Source organism: Penicillium arizonense (assembly GCF_001773325.1).
Source record: "Penicillium arizonense strain CBS 141311 chromosome Unknown PENARI_contig016, whole genome shotgun sequence".
In the NCBI taxonomy this organism is placed as follows: domain Eukaryota; kingdom Fungi; phylum Ascomycota; class Eurotiomycetes; order Eurotiales; family Aspergillaceae; genus Penicillium; species Penicillium arizonense.
The window spans coordinates 175,431-199,245 of NW_019173293.1; the positions used below are offsets into that span (position 1 = coordinate 175,431).

The following is a 23,815-nucleotide window of genomic DNA, read 5'->3' on the forward strand; positions in this document are numbered from 1 at the left end:
CGTCGATACCGAGCTGGTCCGCTCAATGGCATTGTCTCTTGCTCTCTCCTTTATATTTTGTTGAGATCTACAAAGAACTACTGTTTGCTCTTCTATTGGACTTTGGTGATTGTACTGTACTGCCACGACAGCCTCTGCTGCCGATCGGCTGGAGATCTTAGATCGAGAATCGAGAACTGGGAGACCTGGGGTCTAAGAACAAGCCACCTTGACTAGGGGACCCTGAGCCACAACACTTATTTCCCCCGCTACTCCTTTCTTTCTTTTCCCCTTCACCTTTGTCCTCTACACATCCGTCATGGTCCGGTTGGGATTGCCCTCACGGTTGAGCTCGCATCTCTCCACGAGGAGCGCGTCGTCAACACCCGGCCAAAGCAGAAGCACCAGTCCGCTACGAACACCACCAGACTCAAAGCCTCTACTGCTGAAGGTTTCTGTGATTCGGGTAAGTCATGCATTGTGTTATCTCTTCTCTACTGTACTCTGACAATAGCGCTCAATAGGGACAAAACCTCGCAGCCAAAGACCGAGGTGGCACGAGCGACCCAGTGAGCACCCCTCAACACCCCCCAAACGCAACTTCGGCCATGATCGCTTACACGTACAGTACTTGGTGGTTACATTGGGAGACGCGAGACAGTCGACACCGACAATATTTAAGACCCTGAACCCCGAATGGAACGTCTCGTTCGAAATGCCCATTGTGGGTGTACCGCTGTTGGAATGTATTTGTTGGGATCATGATCGGTTCGGCAAGGATTACCTGGGCGAATTCGACATCGCACTAGAGGACATCTTCATTGATGGCCAATTGAATCCAGAGGTGGGAGGCACACATTCGGATCATCGGAGTCTCAATGCTGATACTAGACACAGCCCAAATGGTATACCCTCAAATCGAAACGGAAGCCGGCCAAGAAGAAGGACAGCACTGTCTCGGGCGAAATCCTGTTGCAGTTCTCCCTCGTTGATTCCGCGAGCCCCGCTGCGCCGCCGTCAGACACATACCGCAAGTTCAAGCGACTCGTATTCTCGGCAGAGGACGATGACCAGCTCCCCCCGGTTGATTTCGATGATCTCGATCGGGACGAAGAGACCTCCGATGAAGCCGATGACCTAACACAACCAGAAGTGGTGGAAAAGCGTCGCCGGCGACTTCGCATGGCCCGCTTGAGGCGCAAGTCCCTGGCAGCTCGCGCATACCAGTTCTCTGGCTCAGGCAGTGGGGTGCAAGGCATTGTCTTCATGGAGATTGTCAAAGTGACCGATTTGCCCCCTGAACGGAATGGTACAGATTCCCGGCTCTCCTGATGTTGACAGATTGATTGATTGAGTTACTAGTGACGCGGACATCGTTCGATATGGATCCCTTCGTCGTGACCTCTCTTGGCAGAAAGACCCTGAGGACTCCTGTTATACGCCATAACTTGAATCCAGTTTACCATGAGAAAATGGTGTTCCAGGTCATGCGACACGAACAAAACTACACTATTAGCTTCACTGTGATGGATCGTGACAAATTCTCCGGCAATGACTTCGTCGCTTCGGCTGGTTTCCCACTCCAAAACCTCGTTCAGTCCGGCCCTATTGCAGACCCCGAGACGGGGCTGTACAAATTTATAGAGTTGGAGGAGGCGGTAGAAGAGCCGAGCCCGACCACCAAGTCATCGCGAGTCAGCCCTTCCGCCTCTTCCTCAAATCTTTCAAGAATGTCTAGGCCTATACTGAAGACTCGTAGCTCCGCTACCTCAGTCTCAAGCCAATCCATGCAGGACGTACCTGTGCCAACTCTCATCGCACCCTCCTCCCTCCCAGAAGAAGGAATTGCAGTGATGGATAGCGCCAGCACTTTGCAGGTGCCCTCCACAACGACTGCGTATGATAGCGATTCGGCCCCGCCCCCTGACAAGAACGGCTTCCGGTCTTATACCATCCCTCTCATCCTGAAGAACCGGGAGCGTTGGGAAGACAAGCATTCACCAGAGTTGCATGTTAAGGCAAAGTTCTTACCATATAGTGCTCTGCGTCAGCAATTCTGGAGACTGATGCTCAAGCAATACGATGCAGATGAGAGTGGTCGCATTGACAAGGTTGAAATGACGACAATGCTTGATACTCTCGGTTCGACCCTGAAGGAATCGACCATCGACAGCTTCTTCGAGCGGTTCAGCGAAGACAATGCGGCCAATGAAACCGATGATCTCTCGTTCGACCAGGCAGTGGTTTGCCTCGAGGACACGCTTAAGACTCTGCAGAAGCGAAACTCAATGGCGATTCCGAAGCTGCCCCCGCTCCCACCGCTGTCGAACTCTGGAAGTCAAGGAAGTGAGCCATCTAGCAGCGATGAGCACTTAGAAACCAGCACCAGTGCCCCTTCCAATGCCGACCCACATAGAACAGCCATTCCGACCCTGTCTACCGAAGACCAGTCTAGTTCCAACGATGAGTACGCTCAGCCCGATGATCTCGCTGATGAACGGGGCGAGGAGCACGTTATTGAAATCCGCGAATGCCCTCTTTGCCACCAGCCCCGTCTTTCCAAGCGCTCTGATGCGGATATTATCACGCACATTGCTACATGCGCAAGTCGCGACTGGCGGCAGGTTGACAACCTGGTCATGGGTGGTTTCGTGACCTCCAGTCAGGCACAGCGCAAGTGGTACTCTAAGGTCATTACAAAGATCTCATATGGCGGATACAAACTCGGAGCGAACTCGGCCAATATCCTTGTCCAGGATCGTATCACCGGCCAGATCAACGAGGAGCGTATGAGTGTCTATGTGCGATTGGGAATTCGATTGCTCTACAAAGGTATCAAAAGTCGTGACATGGAAAAGAAGCGAATTCGCCGTGTCCTTCGCTCTTTGAGTGTCAAGCAGGGTCGGAAGTATGACGACCCAGCCTCTGCATCCCAGATCCTGGACTTTATCAACTTCCACCAGCTGGATATGTCCGAAGTACTGCTTCCATTGGAGAAATTCCGTAACTTCAACGAATTCTTCTACCGTGCCTTGAAGCCCGAGGCCCGACCATGCTCCGCTCCCGAGGAACCCAAGATCGTTGTATCTCCGGCGGACTGTCGCGCAGTCGTCTTTGACCGTATGAGCGATGCAACTAGTATCTGGGTGAAGGGTCGTGAGTTCTCCATCGAAAGGCTTCTGGGCAACGCCTACCCAAAGGACGCAGCTCGGTACCGTAACGGTGCCATGGGTGTGTTCCGTCTGGCGCCCCAGGACTATCACCGCTTCCACATCCCCGTCGATGGAATCATGGGCGAGCCTAAGACCATCGAGGGTGAGTATTACACTGTGAACCCAATGGCAATTCGCTCCGCACTGGACGTCTATGGCGAGAATGTCCGCATTCTCGTTCCCATTGATTCTGTCGCCCATGGTCGGGTTATGGTTGTCTGTGTGGGCGCCATGATGGTGGGCAGCACGATCATCACTCGGAAAACTGGCGAGAAGGTCTCACGCGCTGAAGAGCTGGGTTACTTCAAATTCGGCGGTAGCACCCTTCTCGTTCTCTTCGAAGAAGGCAAGGTCAATTTTGACAAGGACCTGGTGGATAACTCCAAGGGCCCTCTGGAAACTCTGGTAAATGTCAAGTCTATGTGTCTTTCTGCCAGCGAAGCTAACCCGAATAATTCAGATCCGAGTTGGCATGTCCGTCGGACATAGTCCCGATATCCCTCAATTCGAGCCCGACATGCCCAAGAAGGCCGAGAACATCACCGCCGAGGAAATGCAAGATGCCAAGCGTCGTATCGAGGGCAGCCTGGCACCCCCGAGCAATCCTTCCACCGTGATGAAGACACTCCAATGATCTGTCTTACTTTTTTCTGGGGACTCAACTCCCACCATCCGACACTCTTTCACTGAACATATTTTTCAACACTGGCGCTGGCGGGGTCATTTGTATCATTTCATTTTACACATCATAGCGTTCATCTGCAGCATCTGCACATTGCGAGCATCGGAGACTAGGTGGTGCACTGTAGAGGTGAGAGGCAGTTTGATCTGAAGAGATATGCATAAAGCGATTTGTTGGTCCTTGTATACGTATTCTCTGATATTCAAAATATGAGTAAACACTTGTTGACTTCATCTGCTACAGGCTAGATATATATGTTCAAAACAGAGCTATCATCTCATCTTTTATCCCGATTATCATCCTTACTCTCCTTTCCTATTTGTGTTTTTCATACATTGAGTTTCGAAGTCTTTCTTATTCTATATCCATTTCTCCTCGAGGTTCGCTGCCCAAGCATCAACAAATAGGCACTCAACGTCTACCTCGGATATCGAAGGTCAACAGTGTACCTATAAAAAACATTAGTAAGCGTGAATAATATAATAACTTTACGCTTATTCATAAGGTCTCAATTGATTAAAAGAATTATAAGAAGAGCAAGAAGGAGAATAGCAAAGTAGAAGATTGAAGTATAACGGTTGCAAATCCCGAAGGAGACTAGCGCGGTCCCCACGCGCCCGACCAAAACAACCGCGTGCGAGAATCCAACCCACCACTCACCACCCGCCGACCTATGCTGCGCTCCCCTTGCGTATCTTTTCGCGGAACTGAATAACGACATCGCATAATCTGCTGCTCACTACTTGCAGTACTGCACCTTGACGCGACCCGCGCCTAACATTCCGCCCACCGCCAACCGATTGCCCCGAGAACCGACAAGCTTGACCGTGCCACCACCAATATACACGCCAGCTGAGAGTTAGGCGACTGCTCGAAACGATTCAATAGTTGTATCGCGAGTCAGTTGAGCTGCCCAGAGGAGTTAATTCAGGTTCGGCATTCTTCCGAACAGGGGAGTTGAGCTTGTTCATTCTCCAGGAAGCCTCTTCAACCAGGGGTATTCGGCTGGAGAAAAAGACAACACGAAGCAACTAGCCAACGCAGATACGGAGGGTACTCTCTTTTACCTCGACCTTTATCAGCAACCAAAAGAACCCCGCGTGCACCCCTCCTGACATGACAATCGCGGTCCTGGCGACTACTACGACTACCACAAAGCGTCGCGAACCGCTGGGGACGATTACAATGGCGGCCCCAAAGGCGCAATCGCAATCCGCGGGCGCGTCCAAAGGTACAGTGGAACGGAGGACTACGCGATTAAGCGCAAGTAATCAAGGGCTCGAGGAGATGGCAAAGGACGGGAAGCGGAAACCTGGTGAGTAATCTGCTTTGAATGAGGCTTTTGCGTGATTGCGTAGGACAAATGTCTAATTCAACGACTACAGTGCAATACGAGGAGGATGATGGATTTCAATTCTCGCGGAAACCCTCCAAGAAGCCCCGGCCTTCAATTGAAGCGATTCCCGAAAACCTCAATTCGGATATTGAGAATGCGCCTCCAAAGTCAACACCGAGACGAGGGCGGCCACCGAAGAAGCGACCCGAAGACAAAACTGGTTCAGGCGGGATGCCAGCGAAGGGGGTATCCATGGAGCTCCCGAGTAGGAGACCAACGAGGGGGTCCGGGAAGACGAACACAGAATCAGAAGCTCAACCAGCAACTGCGACGCGCTCATCCCACAACCGCGATAGCCCAGAACAGCAGCCAGAGGCCAAGAAACCAAGGAAAGGACGACCCCCCAAAGCGAAAGCGCCAGAGACGAACGGATACTATTCACCAGAACAACCGCCCGCGGGAACCAAGGTGGCACTACCTACGGCCGATACTCCGGTGATCCAGCGCAACAAGGAGCTGCGGGGTGTGAAGGGCGATAAAAAAGGACGACGAAGCAGCTTGAGCAGACGGGGGCGACGGGCCAGTGATTTAATTGACTCGGGTACATCAAATGGTAGGGTTCCTTGTCTGTCGAGGATTATCAAGGGATAACTACTGATTTTCTCTATCGTATAGCATTACCCCATCGAGAAGTCAGCGTGGCAGATTTCTATAAACACATTGCCGATGAAGGTCTTCCGGAGCCGCGAAGGATGCGCCAGCTTTTGATCTGGTGTGCAACTCGTGCGCTTGGCGACAAGCCTTCAGGGGCCTCAAATTCAGATGACCAAAGTGCGCGTTTAGCAGGTATGTGGATACTGTGGGCTTGCATTAAGAAGATGCTAACCGGGAATTTTACAGCGCGTGTGATACAAGAGGAGCTACTTCGGGAATTCTCGAGCAATTCAGAGCTTTCCAACTGGTTTTCTCGCGAAGAATTGAATCCCCCAGCTGTGATCGTGAAGAAACCGAACCCACGAAACGTGCAGAACACAGATAAGATCAAGGAATTGGAGGAGCACATCCAAAAGTAAGTCGAGCATTGATTTGAGTGCGGGACACGTTGGCTAACAGATCTCAGACTACAAAAAGAACGACAGTCCCTCAATGCAATCCTTCGTCAACCAGCGATTCCAGCTCTCAAATCCGAGTCGCAACCGGACGATCAGCAAAAGACGAAACGATCCTCCAAGAAATCACGGGAAGAAGTCGATCCCTCTCTTCTAGACCCCTCTCAACAAGCCATATTGAGATCTCTCAACCCTCCGACTCAGCCATCAGAAGAGGAATCTTCTACCTCATCTTCTACTCGACCACCTATGACCCCATCTGCCGTCTCATCTCAACTATCACGCATTACAGCTGGCCTAGCACCAACGCTCGACGCCTTCGCGGCCGGTGTACATGATATTGAACTGTACCGCGCTTCTGCTGACACTGTCTCATCCCGAATACTCCGCATTTGCTCACAACGACTGGAAGAGCGCGACGCGCACAATACACAAAGCCGTCTCGCAATCGAAGGCGACAACAGAAACCAGCCAGCAGATGTGCCAAGGCCCCGAGAAGACCTGGGTCTTATCCTGGGAGCTCTCAGCCGACTCGAGAGGCGATAGGACTGCCATTTGTCTACTGTTTACGGGGATTCATTCTCCCTGGCTATACCCTCAATAAGTTGTTTTCTGGCGATTCTCCGTTCGTCTCTTTTCTTCTTTTTCTCCCTTCTCCGATCTGGGAATTACTGCAAGGGTTCACTACGAACGAACTGATAGCGATGATTTTGATGAGCCCCAGTCCACACCGTGGAGCTGGGGAAAGGCGCATTTACGGGGTTGATTGGGATAGCATTTGCATCAATTCCACAAGCTCGGAGTTTGGGGTCGTGATTCTGTGATCTATTTCATGAGGTGAACGGTGATTTTGGGCTGGGTAAATAGGTAGCCTAGTAGTGCCTAATGCATGCCATCAATTATTAGTGCAACAATTTTTGATATCCAAGGGATGAAGCTTAGCGTGATTAGAGTATGACGCGGAGATTAATCTAACAAATAGGGTTACGTCTATTGGCTGTGTTCTGCAGCCTGCCGAACTCAAGCTAACATATGAGCCTCGGCTGTATGATCCCTTGCAGAAACGTGAAGGCAATCTACAGAGTGGAAAGGACTTGAGAAACGACACTGTAAATTAACATAACAAAAGCTGATATAGCCTAGGTATCTCAAAGATCAAACATGACAGAGTGTACTCTCGTATATAGCGAACAATAACAAACAGAACGAGAGAATACAAAATATAATCAACGTAAATGACAATGCTGCTCCATCAATTGATGCTGGTGCTTCAAGAGCCCGCTGATAAAAACAAACTGAAATTCAAAGATGGCACCCAAAAACAAACCCCAAGATAAAACAATTTTGCTCTTCCTGCCTCCATATCCAAAAGACACCCGCAAATCAAGTCCAAAGCAAGTCCCAGGAAAAGGAAAGGTCAACATAGCACAAATACACGGGGGGAGGTCCTCGGTGATTTTGGTCGTGACTCGTAAGAATCGTAGCTTCTATATACGTCCAGACGGAGAGTCAGGGGTGGCGTGGAGAGAGAGAGAGAGAGTCGATATAGACTTAGTCAATTGAACGGGAACAAAGAGGCAAAGAGGACTAAAAAATCACAGTCTGTATGCAACGCGACATTCAATCCGCTGCTTAATGACGGAATAGATAAGAGTGAAGATCACCGTAGATCATCAAGATGCAATGCAAGGGGTTGATCAGTTACGGCCCATAAATGCAAACGTTCAAGACCCCGCAAGCCGGGCATGACGCTAAGATATCAAATGCAAAGGGGATGCCAGGGGTGACTGGTCATGTATTGGCAGCTCAAAAACTGAAGAGTCCGCTTCGTTTCTTGCCTAATGGATAGACCACCAAAGCAGCCAGGAAGAGACCGACAGTAGTGCCAATAGCAACTTGCACCATACCATATCCGATATCGAAGACGACGCCATAGCTCTGGGTCTTCGCCTGGTCAGATGAGAGGTTCTTTGCTGCGTCGACGAAGCCCTGCGTTCCATTATTGACAACCGCGTAGGGAGACCGGGTCATCTCTTCTGCAGAGGTAATACCCGATATCAGCGAGCCACTAGCTGCAAGACCAGAGGGAACGAGGACGAATATCGCTGGCAACATTGCCGCAGCGGCAAGACCGTGTCGCAGACGACTGTAGAAATTCCCCATTACACCAATGACAAAGGCACCTAGGGCATTGGAGACCTGAGTATTGGAGTAAAAACGCTTAGCGCTGAAGTAGTTGACCACGTAGCCTGCCAAAGAGATGATCATCATAATAGGGATTTGTCGCCACTTGGCACGGTTGACTATTGCCAAACACACAGTGAACACGATCACGAATGGAAACCTTTGAAGGTACTCATTGCGGATGGGACTGGCAGGGCATGTATATGCAGTTGAGGCTTGCGAGTCGAGTAGTCCGTACACAGCTGTGCCAATTGTAATTCCGAACCCGAGGAACAAGGAGTAGACAATGGCATAGACCATGCGGACTGATCCAGCGATGATACTGCGCGACTGGAGCTCGAGACTAGCACAAAGTACCGTGTATCCTGGTAGGATGAGGGCGATGGCTGACTGTGCTAGAGCCGAGAAGCAAAAGAGAGGCTCACCCTGGAACCTGATGCTTCCAAAGGCACGGGCGAGGAAAGAGGTCAGCACTGCAGCTGAGATCTCGAACACGTTGGAATATAAGCTCGATTTGGGCGACAGAATCAACTGCAGTATTCCAAGAAGACAGCCTAGCAGAAAAGCGACAGGGATATCGATTGGTCGGGCGTCGAAAGCGAACGGTCCAACTGATGCACTAGCACAACCGTGGGCGAAGATGAGGAAAAGGATGTGGAACTTGCTCGGCTTTTTCATCACCTCGTCCAGTCGTTGGATTGCCTCTTCAACCCCAATGATATCGTGAATGACCTCTTTGTAGATCTCGTGGACATCAGCCAGTTTGCCCAGGTCAATTCCTTGACTGGACCGGACAACCTTGACTTCAGTTGTGTGTGTAGAAGCATCATCGAAGGAAATGATCATACAACCAGGAATGTACAAGAATTGGCCATCGATCTGGATGACACGGGCTGTCATTCGCATGTACTCCTCCAACCGATGAGTTGGAGCTCCATACTTCATCAGAGCACGACAAAGACGAATCAGATATCGTTGCCGAGACAAGAGCTCAGCAATATGAACGGTGATGTGAATCTCGTCTTCGAGGTGAGATTTAGGCCGGGAACGACCACCTATGCTCGGAATTGCAGCGCCGCTACTGCGAGACCGCGTAAGCATCGCAAAAGGCGAGCTAGATTGGTGGGAGGATCTAGTCACGGAAATGCTCGAGCGAGCAGAGGACTTCTCATACCACTTCTTGGGTGGCTTCCAGACAGAGTCTGGGGATAAGCCACGTCCACTGTACTCGGACATGCTCCCCTGTCGAGAGCGCGAGTGATCGTAGCGACCACCACCATGACCATGGTCATGATGAGAGTGGTCGTAGAGCTTGAGGAGTGATGAGAGAATGCCTCCGCGGTACTGAACCGGCCGGTCATAGGATTCGGAGTCTCTGTCTTCGCTTGGGGTATCCTGACCAGACAGAGACGGAACACGAAGACGAGTCAGGAAGTCGAGGTCTCGGGGTGACATTTGTCGTAGAATATAACGTGCTTTAGAGGTGTGCGGTGTTGATCGCCCGTCTAGGAAGGCCGATTCATTGTCATGTATTAAATCGTCGAAGAGTTGTTTCTCAGGAAAAGAGATTATAGGAAACTTATCCCCATCTTCAGCGAATGCCGCCTCAGTAGGATTGGAGGCGATTGAAGACAAAGATCGACTTTGCTTCGGAGATTTTGGAGGACTGAGAAGGGATGCGAGCTGATGGGCCTTTTCATGTGCGAAGTAGATAGCCCCCTTGACATTCGTACGCTCATGGAGCTCCCGTACAGTCCCAGAGCTGGTCCTGGTGCTGATCGTCAGGCCAGTGACATCTACTGACGCGCAGGCGAGGCCATCGACCCCTAGGGGAACCAGTGAGGGGCTTGGGGAGCTCGTTTCCTGGATAGCTGGAATGTTGACCGTGGGTAGTGGTCTTTGTGGCAGCTCACAACCCCTTTGGTAGAGTCGGGAGTCGATCGCTGTGGGTTCGCTCTTGGATTCACAGGCGATTTTCAACTGAGTCTGAGTCGTGCAGGGAATGCCTGCATTCCGATGCTTGTCCCGTGCGCCACTCAGGCTCTGCCGAGACAACTTGTCAGGACTATAACCGGGCAGCGAGGAACGCAAGCCTGATACTGGTTTAACGTCAGAGGTAGAACGGCGGGAGGAGATCGGGAGGTCAAAATAACCCCCCGCCATTTGGGTGTTTTTCTTATTTTCTTATAATAAAAGCTTCTTATCACTTGGTTACTCAGTGGAGCTCACAGGCCTCTTCGGTGACCGAGCTTTTAGTGAGCAGCACGCGCTGTAGGGCTAACTGTAACCCGGCAACAGTCAGATATGTGAGCTAACTTGGAGAGCTTAGCCTGATAGCTTCAATTTCATAGAGAGAAAGAGCCGACCTTGTTCAATGCAGAGCATAGGAAAATCACTAGAAAAAAAGCACAAGACTGAAAGAAACCCACACACTGTGAGATTTCTTCGGAAAGGGGGTCAAGATCGGCGGAAGACCTGCGAGGAATGAGAACTATGTCACGAGTACATAATGATAGATAACAGGATACCGTATCGGAAAATAAAGACGTCTGCAACCTCGGAGGAAGGGGTTTGTGTGTGGGAGGGGAGAGTAGACCGATATAAAAGAGACATAATCATAGTCCGGGAAGGGATTTCTCTATTTACGACCTTCTCCGCTTAGCAACTGTAAGAGAACAGACTTTTCCGAGTTTGTTGGAAGCACACGGACCATATCAGGAAGAACTAGAGACACAAGGATGGATTGGTGGGATTTCGTCGCCATGATGATCCCGTGTAGCCACGAAGGGGCCACTTCCGTGGGCTCTCCTGCTTTTTGCCACGGTAGGCCAGCTGGCAAGTTTGACGACCAGAGTAAAGGATGGGTCAAGGTATGTCAGGGCGCAGCCTACCGGAATGGTTTACAATAGATACGGAAGACCTCCCTTGGTGGGTACTTCACGGGAGATTGACGCGTTAGTCGAAATAGACCCAGTTTTTCTGACCCGAAAGGAGGTGATTTGCATCAGGGCCAAGGTTCTGGATCGTGGGATATCGACACGCATTACAAGTTCCCGACCGTTGCCCGAACAGACAAGTCCCAAAGGGTAGAGAAGGGGGCCGAGCTCGTTGTTGAAAAGACTAGTTGGTTCCACAGGTCAATGAGGTATCACAAAGTAGCTAAAAGAGTCTCATGGCCGTCAAAGGGGTGTGCTGGTATCGGGGTATGGTTGAAAAAGGATCTTCAAGAATCGGAGGCAGAAGTAGATCAGTGGAGCAACCTTTTTTCTAGTGCAATTTGCCTTCCATGTTGACTCAGTGCTGCATGGTGTCTGACATGCTCTCTGTGTTATCTCAAGCGTATTTGTAATGTAATTGGGAACTGGTCAAACCCCTTGTGTGCCTTTGACGTGGGAAATCACCCGACAGGCGAAACATCGTCATGCATGCAAGATGCCCGCAAGATACCTGCAAGATACCTCCTTATCACTCGACCAGTCGAGAACGATCCATCCCAATCTATTCCTTACCCACTTGCATAGTCCACGTAGCCCGATTCTCGGGATCGCTCTGGCCTCTCACTCGGGAATCCGAGAATACCTCTCCTTTCCGACCGGGATCTTAGCACCGTGAATGTCCATACCGTGTGTTAACACACGGAAGACCTCCGAAACCCGAGTTGGCGGCTAATACAAGAAGGTTGAAGATTTTGATCGGTCACCGCCCAGTATAGGTACTGCAGATGATGAAGTTGCACCAATATCCGGGGAAATTGTTTGCGCTGTTCACTCCAGCCGTTCTATGGCCAATTCCAACCCGTACCAAGAAGAAAGTGCAACAAGCACACATGCACTCCTGGCTCAATGCAAGACCCTTCCCATGATGTCAAGATCGCCATGACTTTTTTTTGCTCGTCATTGTGTGACCCAAGCTTACTTATCTAGGAAGTAGTTATTACCATGTAAATGCTATTCAAGCCCTGTATTGAAGGAGTTTTAGAAAATTAAGCTTACCGTTGTGGCTGTCTCTGGCTATCCCAGTTAGGGACAGCCAGGAAGGGGGTTCCTCTGTGGCAATCACAAGGTAGTTAAATTGGCTGCGATGCAATGTGACTTATGAAACCGTTAGGATGGCCACAGATGAAACCAAGACGGGTTGTCCCTAGAGTCCTGTTAATGAGGGTATGCTTGGAACGATCTATCATGTGTTTCTCTTCCTGGGCCAGACATTTTATATCAAGCCGAGTGGCAATACACTTACGTCTACCCCAGTGTTTTGTTATTTATCTGAAGTTGCCCGTACGGGGCGTACCGTACGTCAAATCTTAGATATAAATTGAAGCTCTATCCCATCGCTGTACCACACACAAAGTTTGTCTTTACATTCTCCTTCATTGTTTCGGGTTTCTAGTCCTATCCTAGCGTTTCCTTTGGTAATAGCTCAATCATAGGTAGGATACTCTTTGCCCAACAAGACAATATCGCCAAAGAGAAACGTCGCAAACATTTAGAAAAAAGCGAATATGCTTTCAGGGGGCAGGCAAATAAGGATTCCATCCGAGATAAAGACAACAAACACGCCAGACCAAAATGATATACCTATAGCATACGAAACTTTTAAAACCGGTAGTGTCCCACATAGAACTTGCAAACTCCCACGAGAGCGGAATTCTTTTGTCCCATTTCCTGGTCCCATCGCTCCCTTGGGACTACAAAGGGATTTTGGTTCTATACTCCCGTAAGTCCCGTGAGGTCCCCACGGGTGCAACACTGCTTATGGTAGTAATTTGCCTGTCAAATGTGCGAACTAGCTAGCAGGCAAAAAGGATTCTGTAAGGAGAAGAATGACCTTGTGCTTTGCAGTCATTTATCCCTGTGCCCGAAAACGAGTAACTATATTGTACACTGGTACGGCCCTTCGCACCGTACTGTACTGTACATACAAGACAGAACATTGCCAGAGAATTGGTACGTTACTACTTTCATGCTCCATGAGTTATAGCATATTGTCGACAACAAAAAAGACCCTAATACTTCAAACTCCTGTAATCAAATTCAGGCTTCTTCTCTTCTGAAATTCCCCTTGGTATCTCATCATGATCTCACACCTCAAGCAACCATCGTCAAAACCAAAAGATGGCTGAGAATTTCCCCCTTTCCATTCCCTTTCTTTCTGCCGGATTATTAGAATCCCCACGAGATGTAAAAGCATGTTCAAGACCTGGGAAGTACTGGTAGTCATATGCTACCCCTTGCTTCGGGATCGTCTGATTGCTGAATGCCTTCAGCTCATCTGTAAACATCGGGTCAAACTCGGGGGCCAGAATTTATACTGGCACCGTAACTGCTTCTATTTTGCATTTCTCCAGGAGAGAAGGATGGGCAGTGGAGATGCAGTAGACAAGGCCACCGTTTTCTCCCAAACGAAATGCTGCCAACCCTCCATAGCAAAACCCAATTGCTCCTATCCGTCTGTGCTGAGAGCGGAGTATCTTGCGCATTCGATGGCCTGAGCCTCCCGGATGTGTTTGGCGTTTCGCTCCAGGAACGCCGGGAGGTCAAGCTTATGCCACTGAGTCTGATCTTGCAGGATATCCAGTGGGTAAATCTCGCCAACGAAGCTGCTGAAATAATGAGTTATGTGTGCCTCGTCTGTGTTGGGGTAGGGAAGAAAGCGGAAGTTGATATTACAGATCAGGTATGTAAACTGTAGCTCCGACCTCAGCAAAATGATCCGCCAGAAGCCGAGTGTTGGTAAAGGTCCAACCATAAAGATCGTGCAACAGTAGGATTGCTACTTCAGGGCTTGTACCCGTCATATAACCGTTTGGCCCGCAAGAGTCGTCTCTCGCCCCTTAGGCTTAGCATTCCATTGAAGCCTCGCAAGCAGCAGTCGGGCATTTTGATTACCGATGTAGAAGGGGTAGTATTGGCACACGAGCATCAATAGTGTTAAAAACCGCAAGTCCAAAACCGATGGGGAATTATTTAGTTTTTAATGAACGAACCCCCCCCCCTTTTTTCTAATCACTCAATGGAGTCAGTTCGGAGATTTTATCTTACCGAAGGCCGAAGGATTATCAAGAAATGATTTTTAACACCTATCCACTTTCTTGCATTGCTCGGGAAAGGATCGAGTGGTCAGCAGAGTGTCTCTAAACGACACTAAGGGCTCAATGGCTCTTTCCACGGCCCATTGCAGAAGGGGCAAATCGCGGATATTCCTCAATACTTCCGCATCCACTGTCACCACTTTGCATCAATTCAAAGCCCCGAGTTCACAACTAGCGAAATCTCATCAATACCGATCGACCTTCTGCTACCCTCTGAAGCGGAGCGTTTTTGATATTGTGCTGCATGGCGGTGACCCCTCACACGGGACAATAATACACAATAACATGGTCGGAAGACCTAGGAGCCAAGGGTGCGAAAATTGCCGAAAAAGGGAAAAGAAGGTACTACCACTGGCCGGGCATTTGCGCCTTTTCCTTGTCGGTCACACACTGATCTCAGAAATGACAATGCTAATGTGGAAGAGAAGAGCCCAAATGTATAGCCTGCGAGAAAGCTGGCTGGATCTGTCCGGGTTATCTCCGCCAATGGAAATTCGTCGACCAGACTGATGCCATGGCAAAGCTCTACTCTAAGAAATGGTATATTCTCGAGAAGAACTACCCCGATTGCTCGATGAGTCCCTCAAATAGCCAAGAGGCTGTGCTTTGGGACTTAAATTTGCACTTGGTGGGTGATAAGATCTCGTCCGTGTTGGTCTACTTGCTGGAAAATCCCCGCAGCCAGGCAATCTTTCCTCTCGCATCCCACGGCAGCTTCTATTCAATCATCCCTAGTCCGTTAGGTCAAATTGCGGCTTTGGACTCAGCTGTTTCGTGTGTATGCCGCGTCTTCATACACTTTATGTCAGGACAGGCGGAAGCCACCGCCGCGATCATTGAAAATATGTAAAATGTCTACAAACACTACGCGATGTGCTTGACAACCCGCGCTCACGACAGCATGCGGAGACACTGTGTGCGTCCATAATCCCACAACTATGCGAGGTTGGTGCGATCCTTCCAATTTCGCTGAGTTTCAGCGAAACCTGATTGTTTAAGTTTGACCTTAATTTATCACAGCTTCTGTTGAATAAAGACTTTGCTATATGCCCAACTGCTCGTCATCGAGCAAGACAGAAGCTTATGGACGGAGCAAAATCATTCGTGAAAAGGTATTCGAGAGCCACGGCTAAGCCAATTGAATATGAAGCCCAACGACTAAGAACTACTGGTCTGGGTATCAAATTACTTTGGTAGTTTTATTTTGGCAATCAGGATATGATTTTTAAATTTCCATGATTGGAACCTGGAAGCAAACAGGAACACGACTCTTGCATTATAGTCATATATGTGGAATCTTGATATGACCTTGCCTGGAGCCAACGGCTAACCGTGGTACCTCAGGGAAGCGAAAGGTCATGGAGAATCAAGGAGAACGGGCCCACCTGGAAAGCGGAGGGCAATTAAAATCCCAATTTGTAGAAATAAATAGACTCCATGTTGTGCTGGGCGCCTTACATGCCTTATAGCCGCCTTCCAGTCCAACAAAGTTGCTTTCACCACGACATAGGCATCTTCAGGCGTGGTTGAAGAATCCGTGTTCATGTTCACTTGCAACCTGACTGTCCTTCTGGAAGGCGGAGTTGTCTGAAGTTAGACTATTCATGAAGTGTGATGATACTTACTCAAGTTTTAGTCAACGAAAGTTGCTCTATTTTATAATATGTGAACAGCAGAATAGCAGGAATAGTTGCTCCAGCCAGATTTACTATCTACTAAAAGAACTAGCCTCTCTAGTGTATAAAAATACCATGGGCCACAGTCTTCCCCAGTCCACTGCAACCTTTGAAGGCAATTCCGAGGAGTTTCCGAATCGCGAGCTTACCGCCACAAGGTCTCCGTGGACTATTGGAAAAATTGACGAATCATGCCTATGTGCCTGTTCCTCCTTGTCAATTTCCGAAGACCGGCAGCTAAGGAAAACACTGCGACCCCAGCTGTTAGAGCACCTGATTTGTTGGTATTGTGCTGTCCTCTTGATACGCAGAACTCATGCATTAGAGTTAGACTTGTATCTATATTACTTGTGACCCCACACTGCCCCACAACAATACAACTAGCTTACACATGCTACAAGACCGGCCGACTGACAAGCTCCACCGAGTTTAAATTAATTGGCCAATCAGAATATGGAGCGTAGAGCCGGTATGCGGGTTTTTCATGTCCTGTGATTGGGCCATTTGAGCCCCTGGCCCGAACTCTTTCCAGTAGCAAACCATGGAACGTTATTGACCGAACGCTAATGCGGCCAACTAACAGCCCCACCTGAGCTTAAATCGGTCGCTCAATCGTGCCAAGCAAATGGCAATCCGAATGAAGAACGGTCAACTTCTGGCGTCTCCGTTATGTGTGACCCGCAGGATCATCCTTACAGATACAACTAGACATGCGGTCTTTCTCCCGAATGACTCGCCAGATGACGAGTGAAGGGATTTCGACGTTTGAAACGGCTCTCGCAGCCTGAAAGACTGCATTCCAACTTGGGCTGTGGGATGCTAGTTGGTATGCCCTCGTGGCCCATGTGGAGGGATGATCCGGTATACATGGGGGAGGGTCAAAGACATACCATACCACACTTCTTGGAACATGAGGGCGCCATCTTGTCTATATGTAGAAAATGAGGGTATCTTAGGAATTGTCAGCTTTTTGCAGGTCGAGATAGCTTTTTGGAGAGCAAATATGCATCTGATAAGATATCCAATCGCAAGTTGGACCACGGAGATCTTATGAGTCAAGGCTTCATCTAGTGCCCCGCCAAGTGGACAAAGAACCGTTGGAACTCAATTGATTCACCGACTTCTCTGCAGGGAAATGCCGTGCCCAATTGTACATTTGAAACAGCCAGAAAGGACATAGTAGCTTTACTTATCACTTTACAGCGTTGTTACAGACGAAACGACGTGTGGCAAGCGCAATGTCCCTTGCGGCCAATCGTCTGCCACGCGCTTGCCCATCACTTCTTTTTGGTAGAGAAAAATATTCTGTTATTTGATTGGCTGTTACGTTGCTTTACCCCACGTTTCCTCTGTTCTCTTCTCTGAATTGTCCTCGTTTGGTGGGTCATTTCTATTGATGACCATGTCTAGGGCCATGAGCCTATGTTACAGCCGCTTGATGGTATCCATGACACTTTCCATCTCCAGCCCCAGCAGTCCATTTGCAAGCTTCTCCTCCTGGACATAGTTTGCACGGAGGCCAGGCGTGTTACCAAAACAAGTGGCCCGGACCAGTGTGAAGGCGCCGCTGAAATCACCGGCTGTGAGCTTCTTGATAGCGGCACTGACCTGCTCATCCGTGGTGGTATCTTTGATCGTCCATCTAGCCCCAGTCACCTTCTCTAGAGCCGTGACAATTTCTCTCTGGGTTGTCTCCACAGAAGCGACATAGAGGTACTGGTTGCTAGTCTCCCGTGGATTTTCGAGAACAGATACCACCGACTGGCCCAGCTGCTTTTCGTTGGTCAGAGTGAAGCTTTTGTTCCCGCCATCCCAGATCGTAGCTGTGCGATTGGATATGTCGAATTCCAAGAAGCCATTGCGAAGACCCTTGTGATGACATGATAATTAGAATACGACGCAAACTCCACGATATAGTAAATCACTTACCCAGTCGAACAATCCCGACGTGGCAATGCCAGTCCAGGTCAAGCCCGAAGATTCCTTACTTTTCAGGTACTTGATCACGTCATTCTTCTGCCCAAATAGTGGCAGTAATTGCAGTACAGCCTCACTCTGGCTGTTGGCTGAGAACTCCGAAGGGATGAAACGCTGGACCCCAGCGGCGATGGCCGCATCCACCAGCGCCTTCTGTTCATTGAAAGCAGTAGCTCCGACTGCCGAGATCACAGCATCTTGTCCCCGAAAGGCGGCCTCCAGACTACTTCCTGAGAAGTCGGTCTTGAGAACTGTGACACCTGGGGGGAAGGCTGCCTCACTCTCCTTGCGGGAGATCACAGTTATAGTAAATTTGTTTGAGACGACCAGACTGTCAAGAATGATCCTGCCAATATTGCCGCTGGCCTGGAGATTTGTTAACTTATGCCAAATATGAAATTAGTAGATGTAGCCTAAAGGCGTTCTTACCCCGATAATTGCAACTTTCTTCAAGATAGTTGCCATTGTAGATGTGCGCTGGGAAGTCAGGTTTGTCTCTGATGATTTCTGGCTTCAAGGTTTCTGATGGATGTTCACCTAGGTAGGACCGAGGAGAAGGGCATATTTATATATTCAACTCGAATCATCATACTCGCCTTCCAAGATGTGATTTCAAATGGATAGTACCGACACCTGTTTACGGTGGATCATTGATGATGATGCGATTAGTTAAAGCGGACATTTCACCGTTTTCCCGCCGTAGCCAATCGGAGACTGAATGCCCAACTGCACCAATCATGTCGACCGCTGTTCTCTTGAGCCCCACTGTCGTGTAAGCTATGCTAAGGTAATCCTGACTGTATGCTTAGAAATGCGGGATGTATTTTCTAAACAACCGAGTTTACCAGGCCAGTGCGAAGGTATTTCGTCGTCTCTATTACGAGGACAACTGCAATATGCAGAGGAGAATACAATCTGACATGACCCGTCTTTCATCTACGGGTAAATCTTGCCTTGAGTGCCGACGCCGAAAGATCAAATGCGATAAAGCCCTTCCTTGCTCATACTGTGTTAAGGTCAAGGTTAGGTGCGCGTATCCACCGAGAAAAGGTGTATCCAGAAATGACAGTCAAAGTCTACCCGACCAAGAGCTGGGTACTCGCGTTGAGATTATCGAGCGGACACTGATTTCATGCGAGGAAAGTTTGTCGCAGATCTGGCAGGTTGTTCAGACTACGCGGTCACAGCCACCATGGCTAAGTAGTAATAAGTCCAACCATTCGGTCACAAACGATGTGCGCGAGCTTCAGGCGAGTCCAGCAAGACCATGTCAAGCCGGACGCCGAGACTTTGCATCTCGAGGGTATTCTGTACATACTTCGCAATCTCTTCACCCCTCATCAACGACAATATTCTTTCTTTGGCAGACGTACTTAGAGCGAGTGCACCCGGTTCTCAAAATAATTCACGCACCTAGTGTTCAACGTCAAATTATTGAGTTCCTACAAGAGGGAATATCCGACAGCTCGCCAATTCACTGCTTGTTGTTTGCAATTTACTACACAGCTGTGGTGGCCCTGACAACCGAAGAGTGCAAGAAAGCGCTCGGCTGTGACAGACCAACTTCACTACAAAGGTAAACCAACCCGTGAAGCAGGAAGTGACGCTCAGCTGATAGAGCAAGTTATCGAAAGTCAATCGAGACGGCTCTTGCCCAGGCAGACTACCAGAAATCAACAGACATAACCGTCCTACAAGCATTTACCCTCTATACTGTAGGATTCTGATTTCATATCTAGCTAGATAGTCCATAACTGATGGTCTTATGCAGGTTTGCGGCAGGTTTGATGCACAAGGCCCGGACAGCAAGAGTCTGACCAGAGTTGCCATTACAATAGCGTTTGAAAATGGACTGAACGACGAGAATTCAAACTCCAATATCGCACCATTCGAAGCTGAAATGCGACGTCGCCTTTGGTGGCAGATCTTCATCCTTGACGTTCGAATGGCAGAAGATGACAGGTCCGAGCCGCTCATCTTGGAGTCACGGTTCCACAACAAATTTCCATCAAACCTTAGCGATACAGATCTTGACCCTGATATGAGTTGCATCCCCAAAAACCATCCTGCAAAGAGCGAGATGTTGTTCAGTCTGGTTAGGCTTGAGGTCAGCTATTTTACGCGCCTGGTATCTTTCTCCGATCAATTTACCGAAAGAAATTCATACCCGACCATGTCGACCTCAGAAAAATGTGAAGCAATTGATCGGTTTAAAGAGCGGATGGAGCGAGAAAACCTTTCGCATTGCGACATGTCTATTCCTCTAGATTTTGTCACTGCCGAGTCCACTCGTTTGATCCTTGCCAAGCTCAGGCTCGCAGTGAGCAAGCCTCGAAATAGAGAAAGCCAACATGTGCTCATTCAAGACAGCTTTCGTGAAAATTGCGTGGAGATTCTTGAGCGAACTAAAGCAATGCGTCTCCATGAACGGGGCAATCTATGGCTATGGCTGTTTCAGACCTACATTGAATGGGATATCTTGACGTATCTATTTATCAGCTTATCTCTTTCTCCGTTGGGGCACATGGCGGACGTGGCATTGGCGGCTGCTGAAGATATTTATCAATATTGGAACGGGATGAGTGACTCTCGCGGATGTTCACGCTGGACCCGTATCAAAGAATTTCATGCTCAGGCTTTAGTCGCAAGGGAGATGGCTATAGCCAACCCTAGCTTGTTCGGGATATTACCGAATGGAACAGAGCCGCTTGAAGACTGTGAATCGATGGCGACGGGAACTCACGAAGCCATTACATCAACCACCACTCAGCCTGGAGTATCCGGCCCTATCCTTTCACCAGAAGTATGTGTCTCTCCATTAGTCGGGCGACCAGAGTCATCGATGGAGCCTGAACAACGTTTCGCTCAGATGCATGGACGCCAGAATACACAAACATCTGAAGAGACTTCGGATATTCCTAGCTCCGGTACAGCTTGTCAGTGGAGCAAGGCACTCTTTGAAAGCTATCTTGAAATCCTTGACTCGGAGCAGGAAGGGGCTATATCATGGTTCTGAGTGTTAATGGTACATCGTTGACCGGCGTGGATAGCATTGCATGGGCTCCATAAACTATTTGAAGCGTACTGTCAAGAAATTTTGGCTACCGATATAATAAAATGGTCTATTCAGACATTCTTGAGGTAAATTTCACTTTTGGGGCGCTTGTGATATTGGACCAGAAGTGTGACAGCCAAGGCTGACCTCCGCACAGCTTGGGGCAAATTTGGAGATCTTCCTTGATTATCTACAAACAAAAGAGGAATCTTTGCATGAAGTGGAACTGCTCAGTTTCAGGGCTCTCTTAGCAACGTAATAATGGGTCCTGCCCTACAAGTGGTACGTGCGGTACGGAAATTCAAGTGTCTCGTACATCGACCGGATGCCATCGCGCCCGGATTAATTGGCGATAAGACTCACATTGCAATTGCAATCTTGAATACGGCTTCCTCCACGATAAAATCTGATTTCTAAAATTTGTTAAAAGAGATAACAAGCAGAAGTTTGAAAAATATATATCATTTCTTGTCGCCCCAAGAATCAGATTTCATCCGAAAACTCCTGCCATGTGAAGCGGCCAACCGTAGGAAAATTCAATGAAATTCCGATACGTTTGAAATATTTGTGAGTCCAGGGGCTTAGGATACGTCAACCGAGCCTGGGCTTCTGGTCGTAATGAGATGCCTTCACCGGAGATACACGCACTATGGTCGTATAGCTCTGGGTATGTAGCAAAGAAAGCAGGATCAATTTTGTAGTTTGACACCCCAAGATCCATACCAAGGTGATTGAATACAGCCAGAGAATAGTCGGTGGATGAAAATAGAGTGGCCACGTCAGGTGCAGGAAGATTGACGTTGGCTGCCTTATTTGATCCCTTGTCAAAGGCCGATGGATCAATATTCTGGACAAGGTCTGTAACCCGAATGTGGGCTTTGATCATTGGTGCCCCTGCAATCAAGTCGGACATCCATGCCTCCACAACATAGCTACTGACAACATCGCAGAATATTTGATCAATGCGGGGATTCGCTGCGTGGAATTGGATGAGTCGGTCCCTGATAGTGGGAAATGGTATCCAATCTATGACTTTTGGGTACTGATTTTGTAGTTGTGTTTGCAAAACAGTCGGCTGGTATTGTGAATGGATGGAGTCGAATGTTAAGGCGCAAGGGCAGACTTGCCAGGCCGTTAAGTTGACAATATGGTAAAATCGTGTTCGAGCATACCATCGCATAACGTCCGGGCGAGTCATACTATTGAAGAGAGCTAAAACCATAAGAACCTCCTGGTAAAAGCTGTGACGGGGTCAGCATCAACGTCGGCACTGAGCTTTGTATGCGTAGATTGAAAGGCTCTTACTGATCAATGGTTGACTTGGAAAGTAAAACGGTAGGATCTAGTTTGCTCCTCATAAGGCTCTGAAGAACATGGATGTGGTCGGAGAAAGGTGAATTTGACTCGATCCATGCGCGACCAAGAACAAGGCTAGAATCTTCACTTCCAGCTAAACAATCTGCGTATGGGCCGGGGCCCATTTGGTACTCAAAAGACCAGATACTGGGAATTTGCTGAGCTAGGCTGTCGAAACTTGCAGCAATATTCAAAGCAGCATTGCAGTCGATGCTCGGCGCTCGAGTGCGTATCTCCTGTTCGTGGTCCGCATTCTGTGCCGCAGGTTGGGTCGATTTAATAGGTGGAAGTTCTCTTCTGAATAGGGGTTTCGGAGCTATCGTTGGCCTTGGGTTTGATACAAGTTCTTCGGTAGCAGTAGCAGACGTGGCGTGGCCCTGGCAGAAGTCGAAAATGTTGGATTCATCCCGGGTGGTATCCACGACAGCATTTGACACCGTTTCAGACAAGCCCTGCACTGTAACCACGAGTCGGGAAATCTTAGATTCCAATTCGATAAGACTGCGGCGTAGACGTCTATTTTCTTCCCGTAATGCTCTATTCGTCTCGTCATCTGGCCTGCCAGTCGCGTTGACATCATCTAGCAGCTGTCTTAGGCGATCTGCCTGTCTCCGACGGAACGTTTGTTGCGATAAGCGGTTTCGGAGCCTCCTGGTTGTTAATTAATAAATTAGATACTAAAATGCATTCTTGATTGAGGAAAATACTTCTTGTTGAGGTCCTCTTTCGTCGTCGCATTTGCATTTTTGTTGACTGACGGGGGTTTTTGACGGACCATGGTTAATCAAGTACGAGATGCAAGACGATTGATTTGCTTGCACCCGGAAAACAACCGATTCAAGTACGGAGAGGTGTTCCCAGATAGTCAAACAGACACCCTCGGCATTCATCAGCCATTAGCTGTAGAATAGGAAACGAGCTAGTATGCAGCCTGCGGTAAAATGCAGTACACAGGGCGAATGGATAAATCATGCAAGTTTCGAAGTTTAGACGCAGACGTACAAATGAGGTTGAAGAAGCCCCGAATGTCTCCTCATTCGTTATTCCCGATCCGCGGGAATAGCGTCGGGAATAGCGTCGGAAATGCCTTTGAACGGGAATAGAAACCAATCGGAAACCCAAACACATTGTTTCGATGGAACTTATCGTGTGTAATAC

General features: G+C 48.8%; 6 protein-coding genes across 6 annotated transcripts; 3 read left to right on the top strand and 3 right to left on the bottom strand.

Annotated features, from left to right (window-relative positions):
- Window positions 1-298: 298 nt before the first annotated feature.
- PENARI_c016G09867 (putative phosphatidylserine decarboxylase Psd2) lies at window positions 299-3,825 on the top strand (the record flags this gene model as incomplete). Its single annotated transcript, XM_022634147.1, has 6 exons — window positions 299-445; window positions 504-548; window positions 662-823; window positions 877-1,288; window positions 1,342-3,596; window positions 3,652-3,825. 6 exons carry the CDS (start codon window positions 299-301, stop codon window positions 3,823-3,825), a joined length of 3,195 nt encoding a protein of 1,064 aa, XP_022486038.1.
- A 1,164-nt stretch (window positions 3,826-4,989) lies between these two features.
- PENARI_c016G06320 (Mis12-Mtw1 family protein) lies at window positions 4,990-6,864 on the top strand (the record flags this gene model as incomplete). Its single annotated transcript, XM_022634076.1, has 5 exons — window positions 4,990-5,188; window positions 5,259-5,822; window positions 5,885-6,055; window positions 6,110-6,278; window positions 6,330-6,864. 5 exons carry the CDS (start codon window positions 4,990-4,992, stop codon window positions 6,862-6,864), a joined length of 1,638 nt encoding a protein of 545 aa, XP_022486198.1.
- A 1,260-nt stretch (window positions 6,865-8,124) lies between these two features.
- Window positions 8,125-10,665, bottom strand: PENARI_c016G02037 (threonine/serine exporter family protein; the record flags this gene model as incomplete). The annotated part of the gene is made up of 1 exon (XM_022633977.1): window positions 8,125-10,665. The coding sequence occupies one exon, from the start codon at window positions 10,663-10,665 to the stop codon at window positions 8,125-8,127; it is 2,541 nt and encodes an 846-aa protein (XP_022486128.1).
- Window positions 10,666-17,694: 7,029 nt separating this feature from the next.
- Window positions 17,695-18,711, bottom strand: PENARI_c016G03058 (aromatic alcohol reductase; the record flags this gene model as incomplete). Its single annotated transcript, XM_022633998.1, has 3 exons — window positions 17,695-18,138; window positions 18,199-18,612; window positions 18,676-18,711. The coding sequence occupies 3 exons, from the start codon at window positions 18,709-18,711 to the stop codon at window positions 17,695-17,697; spliced, it is 894 nt and encodes a 297-aa protein (XP_022486082.1).
- Window positions 18,712-19,438: 727 nt separating this feature from the next.
- Window positions 19,439-21,262, top strand: PENARI_c016G08030 (transcription factor domain-containing protein; the record flags this gene model as incomplete). Its single annotated transcript, XM_022634116.1, has 4 exons — window positions 19,439-19,446; window positions 19,664-19,822; window positions 19,871-19,961; window positions 20,018-21,262. 4 exons carry the CDS (start codon window positions 19,439-19,441, stop codon window positions 21,260-21,262), a joined length of 1,503 nt encoding a protein of 500 aa, XP_022486138.1.
- Window positions 21,263-21,791: 529 nt separating this feature from the next.
- On the bottom strand, window positions 21,792-23,435 carry PENARI_c016G03274 (bZIP transcription factor; the record flags this gene model as incomplete). Its single annotated transcript, XM_022634001.1, has 3 exons — window positions 21,792-22,542; window positions 22,607-23,308; window positions 23,365-23,435. 3 exons carry the CDS (start codon window positions 23,433-23,435, stop codon window positions 21,792-21,794), a joined length of 1,524 nt encoding a protein of 507 aa, XP_022485952.1.
- Between the last annotated feature and the right edge of the window lie 380 nt (window positions 23,436-23,815).